The following is a 19774-nucleotide window of genomic DNA, read 5'->3' as shown; positions in this document are numbered from 1 at the left end:
GTCCCTCTCTTCCCTGCACCGTGCTTCATCTCCCATGTTTCCTCTGCATCTCTGTACATCTCTGTTGGTGGCATTGTTTTTGAAAATGTACGTCTATTTGCATCTACAAACTATCATTGCTGGCATTTACAACGTCACATGCCTGCATGTTGAAAGACATTTTTAATAAGCCCAAAAAACGCCACCCACAACCCATGATTTTTTAACCTGACTTACCTGAAAAAGAAGCCCAAAGATATTATAAGTGAACTTGCCAACTCTGGTTATAACCCACATCAGCAGGATGTTTTCACTAAACATAAGATATTAACTTTAGTCAAACTCTTTTTATTCTATTTTTATCTCTCTGGGTATGGATTCCTGATACACATGGATTCCTGAAAGTGTATTATTGATTTGCAATAGGCAGCTTTTGTTTTCACGGTTTTATTAGAGATGAGAAGAACAAATTTCCGAGCCTTCTAAATGAGTTTGTTTCTCATTCCTTGCAGTGGGCGCAGGGAGTGATCGTCCCCCGGAGTCTACGATTAGCGCAAGCTTAAAAATTTTTGAATGAGCAATCGGGAAACGAAGAAAGCAGAGAGCAGTGAAAATGGTGTGATTTGTCTAATTAAAATGGATCCTACTAGACCGCCAATATTTTTGTTTACTGACTAAATGTCTGCTGTGTTTTGGGAAAATCGTCCCCCAGTGTCTCCCTCCGTCTGAAGTCTGTAGATAACCATCAATATTAACCATAGCAAGAGAGGATGCACTTTCTGTTTACACTGTCCTCACTAATCGCTGTGTGTGTGTGTGTGTGTGTGTGTGTGTGTGTGTGTGTGTGTGTGTGTGTGTGTGTGTGTGTGTGTGTGTGTGTGTGTGTGTGTGTGTGTGTGTGTGTGTGTGTGTGTGTGTGTGTGTTATCCATTTTAATTGTGTGCATTAGAACCCCCACAATCTTGACAAAATGGGGTGATTATCATATTTTTAAACCTACAGGAACACCTGATGTTAATACAGAACGGTCATGTACTTCTTTTGATTTAGTATCCCAGAATTTTTTGCTTTTATTTGATTTCAAAGAATATAAAAGCAGCTTATTTATATATTATGATCCGCACTAGCTCCGAGGGAGAAATATATGAGAAATAGTTGTTTACTGCTTTTGAAGTGCCCCCCTTCCCTGTATTAGTCTTTGACTGGGAGCTTTAGGGGGCATCGAGACATGTGCTCGGGTCCTGCGGGTGCAATGCTACATCCATACAGTTCACCTACTGGGATAGAGAGAGGCAGTGCTGTCTTTAATGTTGAATGTCTGCATATCTAAGATGTTCTCTTGTGCATATCACCACAGGGCTTCACAGAGAGAAATCTATAGGGCCGTGTTGGATGTTTGCATCTGTATGTATGGTTTTGTGCGCATGCAACATGCAGTTGTTGGTTCTCTGGGTGTCAATACAAGTAATTTTGTGGCGTTCACTAACACCCCCCACAGTGAAAAAAAAAATTCCTTCTCTTGTTCCTGATTACTAAACATCATGGACAGTGTTTGGTGTGTCATTCCTTATCAATACTGTGAGTGTGTGCGTGTGTGCGTGTATGTGTGTGTAGCTACACTGAACCAAATTATAAACGCAACACTTTTGTTTTTGCCCCCATTTTTCATGAGCTGAACTTTTCATAACTACACATAAGGCCTATTTCTCTCAAATATTGTTCACAAATCTGTCTAAATCTGTGTTAGTGAGCACTTCTTCTTTGCCAAGATAATTCATCCACCTCACAGGTGTGGCATATCAAGATGCTGATTAGACAGCATGATTATTGCACAGGTGTGCCTTAGGCTGGCCACAATAAAAGGCCACTCTGAAATGTGCAGTTTTATCACACAGCACAATGCCACAGATGTTGCAAGTTTTGAGGGAGAGTGCAATTGGCATGCTGACTGCAGGAATGTCCACCAGAGCTGTTGCCCGTGAATTGAATGTTCATTTCTCTACCATAACCCGTCTCCAAAGGCGTTTCAGAGAATTTGGCAGTACATCCAACCGGACTCACAACCGCAGACCACGTGTAACCACACCAGCCCAGGACCTCCAAATCCAGCATCTTCACCTCCAAGATCGTCTGAGATCAGCCACCCGGACTGCTGCAACAATCGGTTAGCATAACCAAAGAATTTCTGCACAAACTGTCAGAAACCATCTCAGAGAAGCTCATCTGCATGCTCGTCGTCCTCATCTGGGTCTCGACCGGACTGCAGTTTGTCGTCATAACCGAATTGAGTGGGCAAATGCTCACATTCAATGACGTCTGGCACTTTGAAGAGGTGTTCTCTTCATGGATGGATCCCGGTTTTCACTGTACAGGGCAGATGGCAGACAGCGTGTATGGCGTCGTGTGGGTGAGCGGTTTGCTGATGTCAACGTTGTGGATCGAGTGGCCCATGGTGGCGGTGGGGTTATGGTATGGGTAGGCGTATGTTATGTACAACGAACACAGGTGCATTTTATTGATGGTATTTTGAATGCACAGAGATACCGTGACGAGATCCTGAGGCCCATTGTTGTGCCATTCATCCACGGCCATCACCTCATGTTGCAGCATGATAATGCACGGCCCCATGTTGCAAGGATCTGTGCACAATTCCTGGGAGCTGAAAACATCCCAATTCTTGCATGGCCAGCATACTCACCGTGCATGTCACCCATTGAGCATGTTTGGGATGCTCTGGATCGGTGTATACAGTACGACAGTGTATACGACAGGTCCTGCCAATATCCAGACACTTCGCACAGCCATTGAAGAGGAGTGGACCAACTTTCCACAGGCCACAATCAACAACCTGATCAACTTTATGCGAAGGAGATGCTCTGCGTGAGGCAAATGGTGGTCACACCAGATACTGACTGGTTTTCGGAGCCCCCCCCCCCCCCCCCCAATACAGTAAAACTGTACATTTTAGAGTGGTCTTTTATTGTGGCCAGCCTAAGGCACACCTGTGCAACAATCATGCTGTCTAATCAGCATCTTGATATGTCACACATGTGAGGTGGATGGATTATCTCGGCATAGGAGAAGTGCTCACTAACACAGATTTAGACAGATTTGTGAACAATATTTGAGAGAAATAGGCCTTTTGTTTACATAGAAAAAGTCTTAGATCTTTGATTTCAGCTCATGAAAAATGGGGGCAAAAACAAAAGTGTCGCGTTTATAATTTTGTTCAGTGTAGATAGATGATGGATGGATGGACGGATAGATAGATAGATAGATAGATAGATTGATAGATAGATAGATAGATAGATAGATAGATAGATAGATAGATAGATAGATAGATAGATAGATAGATAGATAGATAGATAGATAGATAGATAGATAGATAGATAGATAGATAGATTGATTGATAGATTTGCAATTTTTTTTGTTTTAACCATAAATCTCATCAAGGTTTGTTAGATTAATGCTTGAAACATGAAAAAAACTATTTGCCAAGGAGATATGGAAATACACTTGAAAATTTTAAGAAAAACTTAAGTCTTAAAGTCTTACACATTTTTTGTTTTTCTAATGAATTTGTTGTTTTAATAAAGTTTTTTTTACGGAAGCTTCTTAGCAAAAGCATTTTCCTCTGGTACACATTCTTAGGCCAGCGTTAGTCGACTCAGTTGTAGTTACAGAAGTAAACAGTTCTCACTTTCCAAACTTAACAGCAACTTCTCCTCTGTGCCTGCTATCCTCTAGAACACAGCAGACCTTTGTGCTTTCATTGATCCCAAATCCCGTCTGCCGTTTGCACGGGAAATCACTCACACGTCTCACATTGCTGTCCCCACATTGGATTTTACCATCTGGAAAAAAACAATAGCAGTCCTACACTGCTGTGCTCGCCATTTTAAGAGTGCTGCTGTCTCACAGTGCTAAATTTTACCCTTCAAACCTGCTTTATGTCACCGTGTTACAACTAGGTGAGACAGACACACCACAGCAGCTCTCATTCTTACGCTTGAGTTCACACACTTGGTAAAAGTGCTAGTGGGTGTGTGTGACTGTGTAGTAAAAAAGAGAATGAATGCATTGGCCTAATAGCTGGGAGAGAAGAAATGGACCCTATGACTCTCAGATTGAAATAGATTATGTCTGCTTATAAGAGGGGGGATCCTAGCCTTACCCAAAGAAACACATGCGCGGTAACACAACCTCTCACAAGGTCTGTGCCCATAGCACTCGGGGGCACCGGGAAGGACCCGTGCTTGGCCGACGTGAGAGAAGCAGCAGCCCAGCCTTGGAAATGATTTCCTAAGTATGCTTGGGAGGGGCTTTTCAATCCAATTTGCACCAGCAGAGTGCTTGGCAGTAATCAGAGCGGAGGCGTGGCACGAGCCCTGCGGCGATGGAAGAGAGACGATCAATACCGGCTGGCCCTGACCAGACCAAATTCACCCTTCACTCAATTTCAATTTCAATTTCAAAGTACTTTATTGGGATGATTGTTTTACATACAGTATTGCCAAAGCATCAATACCACAACAAAGAGGTGGATGTATCAGTAAAACAAATGGTTACACTTTATTTTAAGGTGTCATTGTTACAATGTAATTATACATTTAAGTACTGAGTTATATTAATTAACAGCATGTACTTACTATAGGGTTAGGGTAGGATTAGGATTTGGTTGAGGGTTAGTTGCATGTAGTTATGCATAATTTCCTGTTATTACTATGGTTAGTACATGTAACATATGTAACAAGGACATGGTCAAATAAAGTGTTACCAAAAAAGTTTTTTAAAATTATATTTGTAAACAACTTATTTTATTCCTTATTTTATGTGTGTGTGTGTGTGTGTGTGTGTGTGTGTGTATATATATATATATATATATATATATATATTTTATATATATTACAATATATTATAAAAAATAAATCAAATAAGAAATATGTATATATCTCTTCTTTGAATTTTTATCATTTATAATACCAATTTATTTTTATAATTCATTTATATATATGCCTATTAAATTATTATTCTTGTTTCTTTTTTCTCACATTTATATTGAGTTTTTCCTGTCTGTGTGCATACACACACATTAGTACTTTGTTATTATTATTTATTTGTTTGTGTGTGTGTGCTTGAAGCAATAGATTTATATGAAAATACCCTGTTCTGTTCTTTAGTTCTTGATGTAGCAGCGTCTTCTATACTTGCTGGTCTTGTGACAGTCACTTACACGCCTGTCCAATCCACTCGCAAAACATCTCAAACTTCAAGCGGAGCTCTGAGCATCCATGATCTGCTCCACTGAGGATTTTTATTTCTTCCCATGTTTGTGTTGAGCATTCGCAAGTGTTTGCCAACAGCGTTAATCAAAAATTGCATAAGGCCTCCCTTTGAAACTGATGAAAGGTCTTGAGTTCTTGGCAATCTTGGTATCCATCCATCTTGCATCCTGTGGACTGGCTGTTTGTGGTCCCGGTAGTGAGGCTGAGGGTTAAATCTTGGCTTAAATGACTAGGATGCCCCACTCACTCTCCCCATTGGGAAGGAAATAAATTAATTTAGCGAGCATCGGCTGGGGCTCTAAGGCTGGCGGAGGGTGGAGGAATAGAGGTTGGGGGTGGATAATACCATTTAGCTCATCGCAGAAATCATTTACCGGAGCAATTTAACGACAAGGATCGAGGGATGTTTTTAGTGTGGCATGGTCTCAGTCATGTTGATGGAGATATTTGTATCTCCTCCTTCGGTTCTCTCACTCACTCACTCTTCTCATTACGGTTTTCCACATTTATAAGCTATCGAGGTCTCATTCTACAGAACGATGTGGAAAGGGCACTGATTAAATAAAAGCTGCCGCAGTGGAGGGCTGTATTAAATATCAATTTCTGATTTAAGTTTATCAAAAACAAAACCACATAGCAAGTGATTTTTCTCCGCTCCACGGCCCTGCATGGTTCTCTGCTCAGCTCAGACTTGCAGTCTACCCATGTAAGATGAAGGATGAATGGTATGTTTCCTCTATATGAAGCCTGTATGTATTTCCTGTGTGGTTTGACACTTTTATAACAGTTATGACCATTTAAAATAAAATCAGGATTTGTGTAATTCAGTGTGTAGACATCTGTAGTGTTATTAAATGTGTAAAGAGACACAGAGAGGTCAGATCTATGATGTAGAGCTTCAGCAAGCTTCTGTGTTTCCCTTCAGCCAGTGCAGCGTGGGAACTGTCCGTGGTGCTGAACACTGGACAGTAGATGTAAAGTAACAGTGGAGTTGGACAAAAATCTGAATCTGAACCTTTTTTATTTTGACTAACTTTCCTGTTTCAAAAAAAATCCTTATGTGAAATTCTTTATAAGACTTTTTTTATTATTAAAATATATACACCCATCTGGCCTTATAACCTTCCAATTTTTTTTTTTTTTTTTTTTACTTTTCAAACAAATCTTTATCATGGCAACATTCAAAGTTTGTCTTTACAGACTTTCCTTTTCAAGTTGGCTGTTACTGTATGATTTTCTTTCATTCTTTAAATTGGAATTACAATTCTTTATCCTGTTAGCAGGAATTCCATTAGAATTGAAAAGGCTTCTCAATTGACTCACACACTAGAGTTCTAAGGAACTCTTTCAACTGACTTCAGACATTTCAGCACAACTTTTCTCTCTCATCTGTCTCTCTCATCCATCGGTAACCTCACATCATGTAGTGGTCACTCTCTGACCGCTGCGATGACGGACAGTCCCAAAGGTTCAGTTTTACAGCATATCCACTCGGCGTCTGTGGTGGAGTACGGTACAAGCTCAGGTCATCACTCAAGCTCTCTGTGACCGCAGGCAGATCTAATGGGAGCTAATTGGGCGTCAGCTCTCTCAGGTCATTTTCGCTTAACCTTCTATAAAAAAAAAAACATAATGCACATAGAAACAACAAGAAAACAGAGGTCAGGCGGGTTTAGAGACCAAACACCTTCAGCACAGGTGTAAGACGGAGAAAATAAAGCACATTATCATGTTTGCAGGTGCAAGAGCCGGAAAGAAACGTGTCGAAAAATGTGAGGCTGGATTACTGACTGTTTCATCCGCCTCATAGCCCACCAGATGCAAAGGAAGCCGCTCTCTATCCTTCATCTTATCTTTGGAAAACGTGGCTTACTCGTCCATTTAGCTCTCTGAATATTTCATAGTGCGGAGTCAACACACACGGCAATAATAAGGTGATTTCAAGCGAAAGCCATTTCCAGGACTTTATGGGCGTGCGAGCACCTCAGCTGAATCCCCCCACCTTGCTTTCTGCCCAGACCCCATGATGGAGCAGAGGCCACCCCTCCCTGTCAGGCTTATCTACTGTTTTTCATGCCGCTGGACAGACCACACCCCCATCAGCGCTTCGAGACAGGGGGCTGCATCAATACTGCTTAATGTTTTAGTGAATTACAATATCCACCCCAGGCTATGGCTGCCTCGCTCCTTTTCCCTCTGTCTGACTAGGAAAGAGTAAGACTCAGCCTGGGTGGTGCAACTTGGGGATTAAAGAACAAGATGCAGAGCTAGATGGACGAACATGTATAATGAGAGAGACAGACTTCCACATCAAATCAATAGAACACCCTCACTTGTCAAAACTTAGTTCGGCGCCCCAGATAACTGGAGTTGCATGTATGGGCATGTGTGTTTGTGTATCAAAAATTGTACATGTTTCATCAAAATGGGGCTCGATGTTGCATCAGCGTCTTGGGTTGAGCTCCTGGTACTTCGAGACAATTGTAAGGAAGTGCAAACAGATAGAAAGAAAAAAAATTCCCCTGTTTCCTCACTCCTTCTCACCCCTCCATGCCTGTCCATCGGCGTTCGGCCACGGAAGAGTGCTTTTTTCATTTGGATAATGGAGCATTGACTCTAATTGTGAGGACAGCCTCATTTGTTTGCCAACATGTCAATGGCCAGGCCTCTCATTGTTTCCACTACATTTACATTAATGCATTTCTCCCCACTTCTATTAAACTGCAACCCTCCCTGGCCAAAGCTGCTGCTGCTGCCGCCTAATGCTGCTTAGTCAGTGAAAAAAGGTTAATAACAATCAAGCAGAAATGGGAAAGAAAGGCTCTGTGTTTCCTACGGCTCTTCATTGGCCTTCTGTAATGGACAGCGGCTGAAAAGGCGGAGGAAGCAAAATTCTGCTGAGATTTTCTCTTTTTGTAATTTTATTTATGGCCTTTTTAGCCCATATTAAAAGACAATTGAGAAAGACAGGAAAGTTAAGGGAATGTGATTGGGATATCGAGAGCCTCGAGAGCCAACAGCTCACAAGCAGAGATTATATTTTCTTTTTTCATTTGAATCATTTAATATATTATTTTATATAATAATATATATTTTATACTAAAATATATACTAACAATTTTATCTTATTTTAATAATTTCATTTTTAATAAAATAGTATTGTAATATATTATTTTTGTTATTTTTAATACTTTATCTACATTTAGATAGACTAATTGTATTTTTATAAAAGCATTGCATTCATATTTATTTGATATGTTTGTTTAAATTTTTAACTTTTGTTTGTTTGTTTTTTTACTTTTTTCTTGTTATAAATAGAAATATAGGAGTGTGTTTCTTGGAATTTCAGTTCATTTTAATTTGACTTCATTCAGTTTTTTTGTTAAACATTAAACATTTTGTTTGCTACCTCAATTCAAAGTCAAATCAGATCCAGTTATGGTATTGTTTGCTCAACTTATAATGTGGTTCCAAACAAGAAGTCGTTTGTGTCCAGGGGTGCCTGGTGTTTTTTTTAAGCCTATCAGATTTTGATTAATTAAGGAGCAGGCAGAGTAAGTGAGTGTAACAGAGATCCCATTACCCAAAAGTTGGTTAAACTCTCAGGACGAGTTCAAACTCCAAAATTCTAAATTTGTGTAAGATTAATACGTTGATATGAGTCCCTGGGGGTAAGCAGCTTTTATATAGCAAGATTCAGACAGGTACAGTACAGTACACAAACACACATTTACAGAAACACACACGCATACTTTGTACTGATGACCCAGTTGCACCTGTGCTGACAATAGCACTCTGCCCTAGAGAGTAGCCCTCATCTGTCATCACACACAGTGTTTTACCATTGAGATTAGCCAGGTCATCTGTCATTACAAACACGCACACACAATGCACTACCAGAGAGATTAGGCATTGAACGTTAACACACTAACACACCTGCATTCTGTCCAAATGAGTACTTCTCATCATCTCACAATGCACACACTCCCTAAAATAAGCCATCTGACCATCTGTACACACTTTCATGCGCATAAACACTAGTTTACAGACCCAAATGAAATAAAAAGTTTTTTTTTACCTTTATTTCATGTCTGTTGCTGTAGCTTTATTTTACATATTTTTTCAAATGAAATGTTATTTTTTTAAATTATTTTATATTGTTTTATTTTAATAGCATATTATTTTAACTTCTAAAAACGATCTCTTCTTAATGTTCCTGTTTCAACAGGAAATACGTCAACACAGGGCAAAAAAACTTTTTTTCCATTGGGTCTTTAAGCTACACACCAAAAACCGTCACAAAGTCAGCCTCCTCCAGCACAAATGATGACACCTGTCAGAGAAAGAGAGAAAAATGACGTGCCGGCACATCCTAATGTTCGCTGATAAGATTAGAAAACATCGTGTTCTTCGGTGACTCAAAACGAATGGGAAAGCAACAGAGTAAAGAATCTCATTTGCATCCTCTTCAATGGAGAGAAATGGATGTGAAGAAAGAAAAAGCACATTCATTTACATGCTGATACACAGAGCGAAAGAAAGACACCTCTTCACACAGAGACCTAAATGAGGGGGTAGATACTCATTTAATTCCAGCGCGGAGACAGAGAGCGGGAGAAAGCGCTTAAGTGAGACTGAATGAGTGAAACAGAGGGAGGTGAATATGAGTCAAAATACGAGAAAGGCCGTGAAAAGGGGAAACAGCAGCTTGTATTAGAAACCTGTAATTTAAATCAAAGGTTATAATCAAAAATTTATCAGTTAATTGATCTCGCACATGCTGCTTGCCAAGAGAGCAATTTAGAACCCTGTCGCTCGGGCTGCAAATCTATCGAGCGCTGCTCTATAAAGTAAGTTTGTCGTCTTGTAATGATCAAGCAGTCCTCTAATGTTCTCTGAGAGCTGATATGATAGGGCCCAGACAAAGCCATTCAGCAGTCGGGACCCCACGCATCTCTCAGATAAGACAAAGAAAAATCATGCCTCGGCTTCACATGAAGGAACAACCCAACCAAATATTAAAATGTCGTCATCATTTACTCACCCTCATGCTGTTGCAAATTTGTATGCTGTTATTGTATTTATTTTCTGTTTATTTTTTCATTACAAGTGACAGTTCATCACCACATCTGTCAAGGTCCAAAAAACACCATAAAAGCACCATAAAATAAGTCATGTGACTTAGTTTTTGTTTGTGTGAGGAACAGAGACATGTTGTTATTCACTGATAAACAAACATGCTCTTCAGTGAGGATTATTGAGTGAGCTGAACTTGAGAACAGAGTCAGTCTAAATTATTTAAAAGAACGGTCTCAAAATAAATAGTCATTCACGAATCTGATTCTGAAGTTCAACTGTCTGATTCAGTGTCAGTGAGTAATTTGGACTACTTTTATGCTTCTTTTTTTTTTACTCTGTTGTCTGGTAACTGTTGCTGTAAAATAGCTGTGTGAAGATTCTTCACAATTTCTTCTTTTAACATTTAACAGATTTGGAACAACATGAAGATAAGTAAAGGATATATTTTGAAGAATAATTATTTTAAAGGTGAATATTAGTGTGTCTCACAAATAATGGTGAAAATTTGTCTCGGCAGCAGGAACAGGGATTCGTATCAGTTCTTGGATTTTATCACTATAAGTGGCGTTAATATCTAAGGCTTATCATGGTGTATGATTCAGGTTGTCAGGTACAGTAGTTGTCCTAGAAGTTGTTCTGCCATTATCATGGAATTAGGTTTCATTCTCTCCTATCATGTTATCATCACAACCCAGACATACAGGGCGATGATCGCTTTTGTCACGTCTCATTGCAGGCATTGTTCCTTCAACAGCCAGAGAAACTGGATTAGTATGAGATGCGTAAGAGTAAAACTGATAGAATCTCTCTTTTTCTTTATTTCCAGGGTAACCAGGAGGCCCCAGCTCCCCCAGAAGCCATGGCTCAGCCGTACGCCCCAGCTCAGTATCCTCCCCCTCCACCTCAGAACGGGTTGCCTGGCGAATACACCCACCCTGGGCAGGACTACACGGGGCCCAGTCCGGTCCCTGAGCACGCTGCAGCCCTCACTATCTACACACCCACACAGACACACAGCGAGCCACCTGGCACTGACAGCAGCACGCCTTCCCTTACAGGGACTAGCAGCATACCAGTGAGTACTATTAGCAGCATATCTTTTATTTTATTTATTTTATTTTATTTCTATATTCTAGTAAAAAAAAGTAAATAAAATGCTGTAGTTGGCTGCAGTGTTATTTCAGTATTATGCATATACTGTTATAGTTTTTAGTAATATTTTTAATTAGATTTTTATATTTTGTTTTAATTGTAATTTTATAATTATTTGTAAATTTAGTATTAATTTTTGTATTTTTGTGAAGTGTTATTTTTTAAATTATTATTATTGTTATTATTATTACTTTACTTAGGTTTACTTTATTACTTTAAACTTAGGTTTTATTTTATTTCATTTCAGTTTTGGTTCAGTTTTAGTTTTTATTTATTTCCAATTAGCCATTTTAGTGCTTCAACTTATTTCAGTTACTTGCCAAGGCAACATTTCTAATTTTCATTTAGTTCCCCTCCCCATCTAATATTCTTATTGTATTTTATTTCAGCTTTATTTCAATGAACAAAAATGTCAATGTCAACTGCATATCTATATAGCACCATTAAAAACATTGATTGTTGACCAAAGTGCTGTACAATTTCAAATAACCACAAAATTAAAACCATATACCCCATAACAGATTACAATTGCAAACAAGACCAGAAACTATACAAATAGGGTATGATTAAAAGGCAGAGAAAATGTGTATGTTTTTAAATCATTTAGGGTAGGAGGAGCATTTACAGGTAGCAGTCTCTGGTTGGATAAACTTAGAGACCCTACTGGATTGGGAACAGATACTAGGTCAGAAATGTATGCAGGTGAAATTCTGTTCAAGGATTTAAAGTCCAGTAACAACACTTCAAGTAATCAAGTAATGTGCTCTCATTCCCACCTATAGGAGCCTGGCAGCTGCATTCTGTACCATTTGCAGATGGGCCAGAGATGCTTGGTAAATATCCATATAAATTGAATTACAATAATCAAGTCCTGTTGAAATAAAAGCATGAATCACTTTTTCAAAATCCTTAGCAAGAAAATATTGTACCTTAGCTTGGACTCAAAGATTTGTCACATTTAAGAGCACTATCAAAGAACAGTCCCGAATTCTTCACTAATGGTTTAACAAATGGAGTCAAATGACAAAGTTTAAACAAGGTGAGCTGACAGCTTCAGAGGATTCAAAAACTACTATCCCTACTATATGTTTTGCCTTCATTGAGTGAAGAAAATTTAAGAACATCCAGGCCTTTACATCAGCGAAAATAAGCCAACAGAGTATCCAAACCCCTCTCATTAGATCCCTGGGGCAGATAGATTTGGCTATCGTCAGGATAACAATGAAAATAGATACCATGTTTTTAAAACAAAGGAAGCATATACAAGGAGAATAAAATTGGAACAAAAATAGAGCCTTGAGGGACACCACAATTAAGAGGAGCTGTTTATGTAAATGTTTTTAACAGTTTAAATTTTAGTTAACAATATTAACCCTGGTTGGCCGGAACTTCTTTTTTATTAGGAGCTGCAACTTAAGACTTGATTTAGTAAAATTGTCAGAAAAATAGTCTAATGCTTGTTGGTGTAAGTGATCAGATCAAGATATAGAAAATGTCTACTAAAGGAAACTGTTGCAACTTGCAAGTCTTCTAATGACATTTACCTCAATGGAAAATATAACATAAGATGATTATCTGCAGTTTTTCTGTTTATCTGCAGTTTTTCTTCTCCGGAACTGAGTCATATAAGGAACAAAATCACAATGTAATACTATCTTATATTTTATAAGATGTAGATAGAAAGCCTGTGTTATTACACAAATACTCTACAAGACTCTAACATCCCATTTTTAACATTTCTGCATTCAGATAAAGAGAAATTGGTGCTTGGAAATAGAAGAGTTCCGAATTTAAAGAACTATAAAGATAAAAGGACAGAACTAAATAAGAGACATTTAGAGAAAAAACATCCTTCTCCATTTAAAGAATTCTTCTGCTTTCTCTCTCCATTTTATTGAGCTTTAAGCCATGGCTATCACATGGCTCCATATCTTAAACCCCATGGAGCCATTTACCATGGCTAACAATATCACAAAAGTCTCAATGGACCACTTAACGAGTGCTCTATCTGAGCATATGACAAGCACATGATGAAATAAAAGAAACTCTGAGAGGAGAGACTGTCCTTAGACCCGGTCCCGTGGGTAAGTTGTGTTTTTTTTCTGTTTGCTCTACCCTTTCTTGGTTCAGGCCTTTGATTAACACATACATTTACAAAAAAGGACAGATGATTCCCTGAGAGTCTTTTAAATGTTTTATTTTAGCACTTAGATTTGATTAGATTTTATATAAAAGGCTGGTTTCAGGGCGTGAGAATCATTCTTTACTGTGGTCCTTGTAAAATACTTGAGGATCAGATCAAATTTTGGATAATTTTGCCCAATGTGCCCTAACTTTGTCTAGGTAAGCAAATAAATACAGTATCTAAGTTATTGTTGTCATTGTTGCTAATCTATTGTATTTCTTACATTAAAAATATATTTAATGTTGTTATTGATAGACACCTTTTTTTTAAGATAGACCCCAAATTTGCCCTTATTCACTTCATAGGTAACTAGAAAGTGAAATTAACACAGCCAGAGAAAAGGCATTAGAGAAGGGTGGGATAGAGAATTTAAAGAGCATAAAACTTTTCTTCAATGCAAAAAGAAGTACAAGGTCTTCTTGGCCTACTGGGGGGGTGGAGAATGGATGAAAAATCTAATCTTTTTCTCTTTCTGATTGGGATATGTGTAAATCTCTGAGGTGGTGTGGTTTAAAGGAAGGAGATATAATCCCACGCTCAGCAGATCGCAGGGAAGCGATGCTGACAGGCCCAGTAAAGGCACCTTAGCTCTGGCTGCATGGGCTAATCTACAGCTCGATTGGAGGATGTACTTAAACTGTCATTCTGCCCAAACCCACCAGGGAAATTCTTCCTTTCTCCCTATTTTCTCTCTCCCTGTGGAGAATCATTAGCAAAGAAGGAACACTACACCTCAGAGAGTGGACGGTAATCACATCAGATCCCATATCAGATCACATCATCACAACAGCACAGACTCTAGATGCTCGGTAACTCTGCGATAAAAGACTACTTAGCTCTCTTTAGGGTACGTGCTAACAGTTTTCCACTACGACTGTCATATTGCCTTCGGTGGGATTGTCTAAACTGTGATTTGCAACTTGCTTAAACACAGCCGCCGTACTGCTCAAAGAAGCGTGATGTTATGTTATTAAGGGAATGCCATTATTTCCTGCACTTATTCTTGGCAGCCTTCCCTGAGTAGTTTTTACTGTGCCATTGATAATAGTACTGCAGGTCTATGCGCTCTTTAAGCCTCCATATTTGTTACCGGCTAAACTTGTTGTGAGTCAGATTATACCATGTCTAATTAATTAGAGCTTTGCACAAGACTGAAAGGCCAGTGTCTTCTTTCTAGGTGACAGGTGACGGTTTGTATTCGCATCTCAGTGGGAGGCAGGGATGATGAGATCGGAGGGGAGGGTAGCACAAGTGTGGAAGAACAAAAAAAATATAAAGCGGCTCAAGCTAATCCCTTTAAGTGAAGCGCTGGTTTGGCCCTAATCGGATGTAATCTACCTGCTTGGCAGCTTTCCAATCAGATAGTTTCAATTATGTGGTTGTAGGGGCATTCTGAAGGGGGAAGTGCTGAGCTGAGCACTTTGAACGTGATTTGCAGATAACACTGAATGAGTGCGGCAATAGAAACGATTTAGCAGGACTCATTCCCAACCGAACTTCACATACTAACACAAGCACACACGCATGTGTGCAAACACAAGCCTTCTCTGACGTTGTGGTAAAGGAGGGTGTAAGGTCCAATGTGGTGGTGTATGATAATGTTCAGGCAATTATTTCTTGGTGCTGCTTGGCTGCTCCTTTCCTTGTGGAACGTGAATTGCAGGGAAGTTGCTCCTCTACAACAGGAATGGAAACAAGAAGCGCATCGGCTGCATGGAATGATTGTAGTCCAGCATTTGGGAAGTCTAGCAAGAAAACTCAAATGAGAAGATTGATGATCTCCTTTTGAGGGATCTATATATAATGGGTTTAAGAAAAGCACATTATAAATAAAATGTATTATTATTATTATTATATTATTATAATGCCAGCTATATATTTTTGTATATAAATTATTAGGTGTGGCATGTCAAAGACAAATGGCTTTTATACTGCCATTTTACTAAAGCAAAAATGGCAGATATTAAAATGTTATTTTAATTACTTAAATGTTTTTATTTTATTCCTTCCTGTTTAAAACTAGTGCTGTCAATAGAATTAAAATAATAGCAATTAATTTTAATCATTTCTTACTGGCCTTTAGAAATCAGAATGAGATAGCTTTTATATTATAGTTCTAAATTTCATGAATGTAGATAAATCGTTACTTTAAACATCTTAAATCTTAATCAAACATTAACTTTGAAAGCCCAAAAAATACGTGGTCTAATTTTTCTGTAGCATCACCTTGCGGCCGACTGCTTTGAAAACCTCTTTTTTAGTTCACACATTTAGCAATTGTTTTCAGGTTGCATGTGGGAACAATCAATTGAAACTTGAAATGACGCATGTTTACAAAAAAAGTCCTGTACAGAATATGTTAGAGCGCTAAATTTTCCACATTTGTCATTCAGTAAATCATTTGGCATACTTAATCCCAGACCCCGGCAAATGGAACATTGTGTAACATTCCTGACTTCAGTTGTAGTAATTGGCTGTCATAAACCTTTAGAGGGGCTAATATACCTACTTGGGGTTAATTTGGGGAGCTTTTCTTAGCTGACCATAAAATCCTCCCATATGGATTTACTATTAGCTTTTTGGCAGGATCCACCTTCTAAGACCCGAATGCAGGTTACTTAGCTCCTCCACATTGTCTTCCTGGTAAATGGAGTGCTGGAGAGAGGGTTATAGTCTATCTGTATGTACAAGAAAGACATCAAATCCTCCACCTAAACATCTCGCGACGTCCTCCAGAGAGCGACCTGGCAACCCGAGTGAGCAGTGAGTTTGCCTCCGCCTCGAACGCCGAACACTTTTAATTACTTTTCACCTCGTCTGTGGAACTTGGGAGAGCAAAACCCTCTGAAACCTTGTCTCTGAAAGAGACAGATGCTGCCCATGCTAGCTGCAATATAATTAACATGCAATTAACACAAATTAAAAGGCAAATTGCGCTGACGAACCCCCTGTAGATGGCTGCTTAGCAGTGACGATGAGATAATTAGATCCAAACCTGGAGTGCAGCGTCTCGAACGTGTACCTCTCCTCTCCCTCTCCCTCTCCTGGCCTGGTGTCAAGTCCTCCAGAGAAGAGCACTCCAAGCTGCCATGCTCAAGAGCAGGAGAAGTGTTCCGAATAAAGCCAGAGAGATTATATCATTATAGTCGAGAGTGAGCGAGCCGGACTGTGTGTTTTACAAAGCACTTGTTATGGCAAAACAATTGTCCTCTTTTTAAGCCAAGCGTACAAGATGAATGCGAAGTAGCCCCGCGATTTCGCTTCATTTTTATCACTGTCTGTTACTCGCTGCTCCGCGTTGCTACATGATGACTTACATCTGAGAAGACCTAGTCAATACTTGTTCTCATAAAGTAAGCAAATCAAAGCCCTCATCCTTCTCTCCAGCTCTTGGTTGGACAGAACGAGGAATCTGAGGGTCTCAGAGGCCACGCTCCGCCGGTCGGTAATGGGCGAGTCCGCGCCTTCGCACCACTCACCTGTTAGACATGATAGATAGCTCGGCTCTCTCCAGAGCGACTGCAGACAGAGCATGTGAATGACCGATGGCACCGGCATGATGGATGAGGATGAGGGAGCGGGAAGAGGTGCAGCCCAGGGAGCGGGGGCACCAGGGGGTAATTGCACCTCCGCTTGCCCATCCATCTGCTCAGCTTTCCATCTACCACCATCAGGCAGGGGCTACGGGCCTCCGCTGCTCGCCGACCTCAGGCTGCATACACAAGGGGCAGGACGACAGGCTGTGTGGATCCAGAGCCGACCCGTGTGCTTTATCTTAACAGGGCTTGACTGTCTAAATAGCTGCGATGATTGATGGTGCCAATGTGCTGGTAAACATGGTGTCCTCTCACAGAGACCCTGGAGAGCCCATTGGGAGAGTCTGTGCATTAGAGAAGATGAGGAAGTTGTCAGATGGAAAAAGCAGAAGTTGGTGACCCTCGACATTTAATGGTTCAGAGGTTTTGCTGTTGTTTTGCTGTATTACCTGTAGCAAGAGTTCAAACTTACCTTCATCGTTCCCAAATAAGAATGATTGACCATGTGAATGGTCACACTATTATGACCATTCAACACTCGGTAAACATGCGTTTGTGCAGCTCAGAATTGCTCACTCGCACTGTATGACATGGCAGACAACTAGTTCAGTCCTGTTCCGTTCATCATTCCCAAATAATACTGACTGACCATGTGACTTGTAGTGGGGTGTATGTTTGACAATATTTGAGCACATCATTCATAGGGAGCACCGGGACTAGTTGACTGGCTAATGGAACTACATTTAAATACAAAATAAATGTACATTAAAAAGGGAGAAAAGTTCAGTCTGGCCCATTTAAAGTGATGGTTCAACAAAAAAATAATATTTTGTCATCATTTACTCGCCCTCATGTCATTACAAACCTGTATGAATCTCTTTCTTTTCAAAGCACAAAAGAAGATATGTTGAACTGTATTTTAATTGGTTTTGTCCATACAATGAAAATCAGTGGGGTCTAAAACAACAGTGGACAAGATAAAAAAAAAAGACTTTGTATGGCATTGTATGGACTGACACCCTTTTCAAACAAAATTTCCTGCAGAAGGATATCAAACAGGTTTGGAACTTGGACGTAAGGGTGATTAAATGACAATTTTCATTTTCGGGTGAACTATACCTTTAAGCCACAATGACAGCTCTTGTATCTTTATTTTAGTTTAGATTTAGGTAATTATTTGTGTTGGACCACCATAATCCAGCCTTGCTGTGTGGCGCTGTGATTGTGCATACTGTATGATACATTCATTTGTTTGGAGCGTCGTCCTGTAACAGGAAAATTTTTACTCTTAGCTTTGTGTTTGTTTTCCCTTAAAAATTGCCTTTGGTAGAGCTAGTCATGTTGTAGCCACTGTAAGGTTAAAATTAATATTTTTTTTCTTTCAGTAAGGTTGCTTGAACAAATATTAGATAAGCATGTAAGATGTAAAGATGCTTGTCTACTTGTTAAAAAAATCTGTTAATAACGAAAAAGATAAATCTGCAAGACCCATAGAATTGTAAAGTTGCTTCTCTCATGTTACTACTGTAATTTCCCCTGTAAAGACATATGTCCTCTGCAATAATGATATTCTTCAGTGAGTTAAACTTTAAAATCTCATTTCAGCTGATATTTTATCATGCCATTTTTCACCTTCTCTCGGTAATGAGTGGAAAAATGAACACCTTGCAGGTCCAAATCTTTTGCATTTGAGTTAGTATTATGTTCTTAGCTGTGTCTACATAATTGCATTTACTTCGCCTTTTTCCTCTATTTTTCTCTGTCAGGGTGCGAGCGAAAAGGGATGGAGTGATAGATATCTCATTATATCTTCATTACCTAATACATGATATATTGCTGTCTTCTATGATTCATATCTCTTGTGTGTTTTGTGCTTAATGAGGGGGAATTTGTCTTGCCCACTTATTATAATTAACTGTGTACGTGAAATAAAAGAAAAACATGCTTAGAAATGTACAGTTAAATCTGAATACTACCAAAAATCATTGCCAACCCAATTCAATAGGATCCCCAGACATCATGCATGAGGAAGTTTTTATTCATCAGTTTTTTTATCTCTTATCTGAATTCAGAATTCATTTGAGCTCATTTATGTGGCAAAAGTTTGAAAAATGTAGGTCTATTTTCTGGCCTGTTTTGGGCTTAGCCAAAACCTTTGCCATCTCACCAGCCTGTCATACACCATTTACTTGTTTAAAGTATTTACTGTAAGTCTGCTACTATTGTTTAGAGTTAGGGGTTTTATTATTAACATCCTCACTGTTTGTGCTGCGGACATGATGCCTCAAATCATGCAGCTTTACTTTTCTAAGTGACTTTTTTTTCCGACCAATTTTCACCTGGCAGATGATGTAAAAGGCACAAATATCCCATAGACTCAGCCTGTAGGACCCCGATCCATTTCTAATAGGCTACGTTCACACTGTCAGTTTCTTTTGGGATTGACAACTGCATTTATTTACAGGTGTGAATCCTGAAATGTCCCATTAACTCAGCAACTTACAGTAGCATTTCGAATACTGTCTGTATGAATGTGCAAATACTGTCTGTGTGAGTCT

The 19774-nt window shown here is 39.3% G+C and overlaps 1 protein-coding gene across 10 annotated transcripts in view; it reads left to right on the top strand.

Annotated features, from left to right (window-relative positions):
- Positions 1–19774, top strand: part of rbfox3a (RNA binding fox-1 homolog 3a) — a 441507-nt gene that overhangs the window by 376173 nt on the left and 45560 nt on the right. For 6 of the 10 annotated variants that reach the window (XM_077200542.1, XM_077200545.1, XM_077200543.1 and 3 more), the window contains one exon: positions 11170–11418. In XM_077200542.1, coding sequence (XP_077056657.1) covers positions 11170–11418 — 249 coding nt within the window. Of the gene's footprint in view, positions 1–11169; positions 11419–12277; positions 12329–19774 lie in introns of all 10 variants that reach the window. The other 4 variants (XM_077200544.1, XM_077200538.1, XM_077200540.1 and 1 more) reach the window with 1 other exon arrangement.

The sequence above is a fragment of the Siphateles boraxobius genome, unplaced genomic scaffold, assembly GCF_051911475.1.
Source record: "Siphateles boraxobius isolate OS27281-9 unplaced genomic scaffold, OSU_SipBor_1 46, whole genome shotgun sequence".
In the NCBI taxonomy this organism is placed as follows: domain Eukaryota; kingdom Metazoa; phylum Chordata; class Actinopteri; order Cypriniformes; family Leuciscidae; genus Siphateles; species Siphateles boraxobius.
Note: the sequence above shows the minus strand (reverse complement) of the source record. Positions and strands in the feature narration are given on the sequence as shown.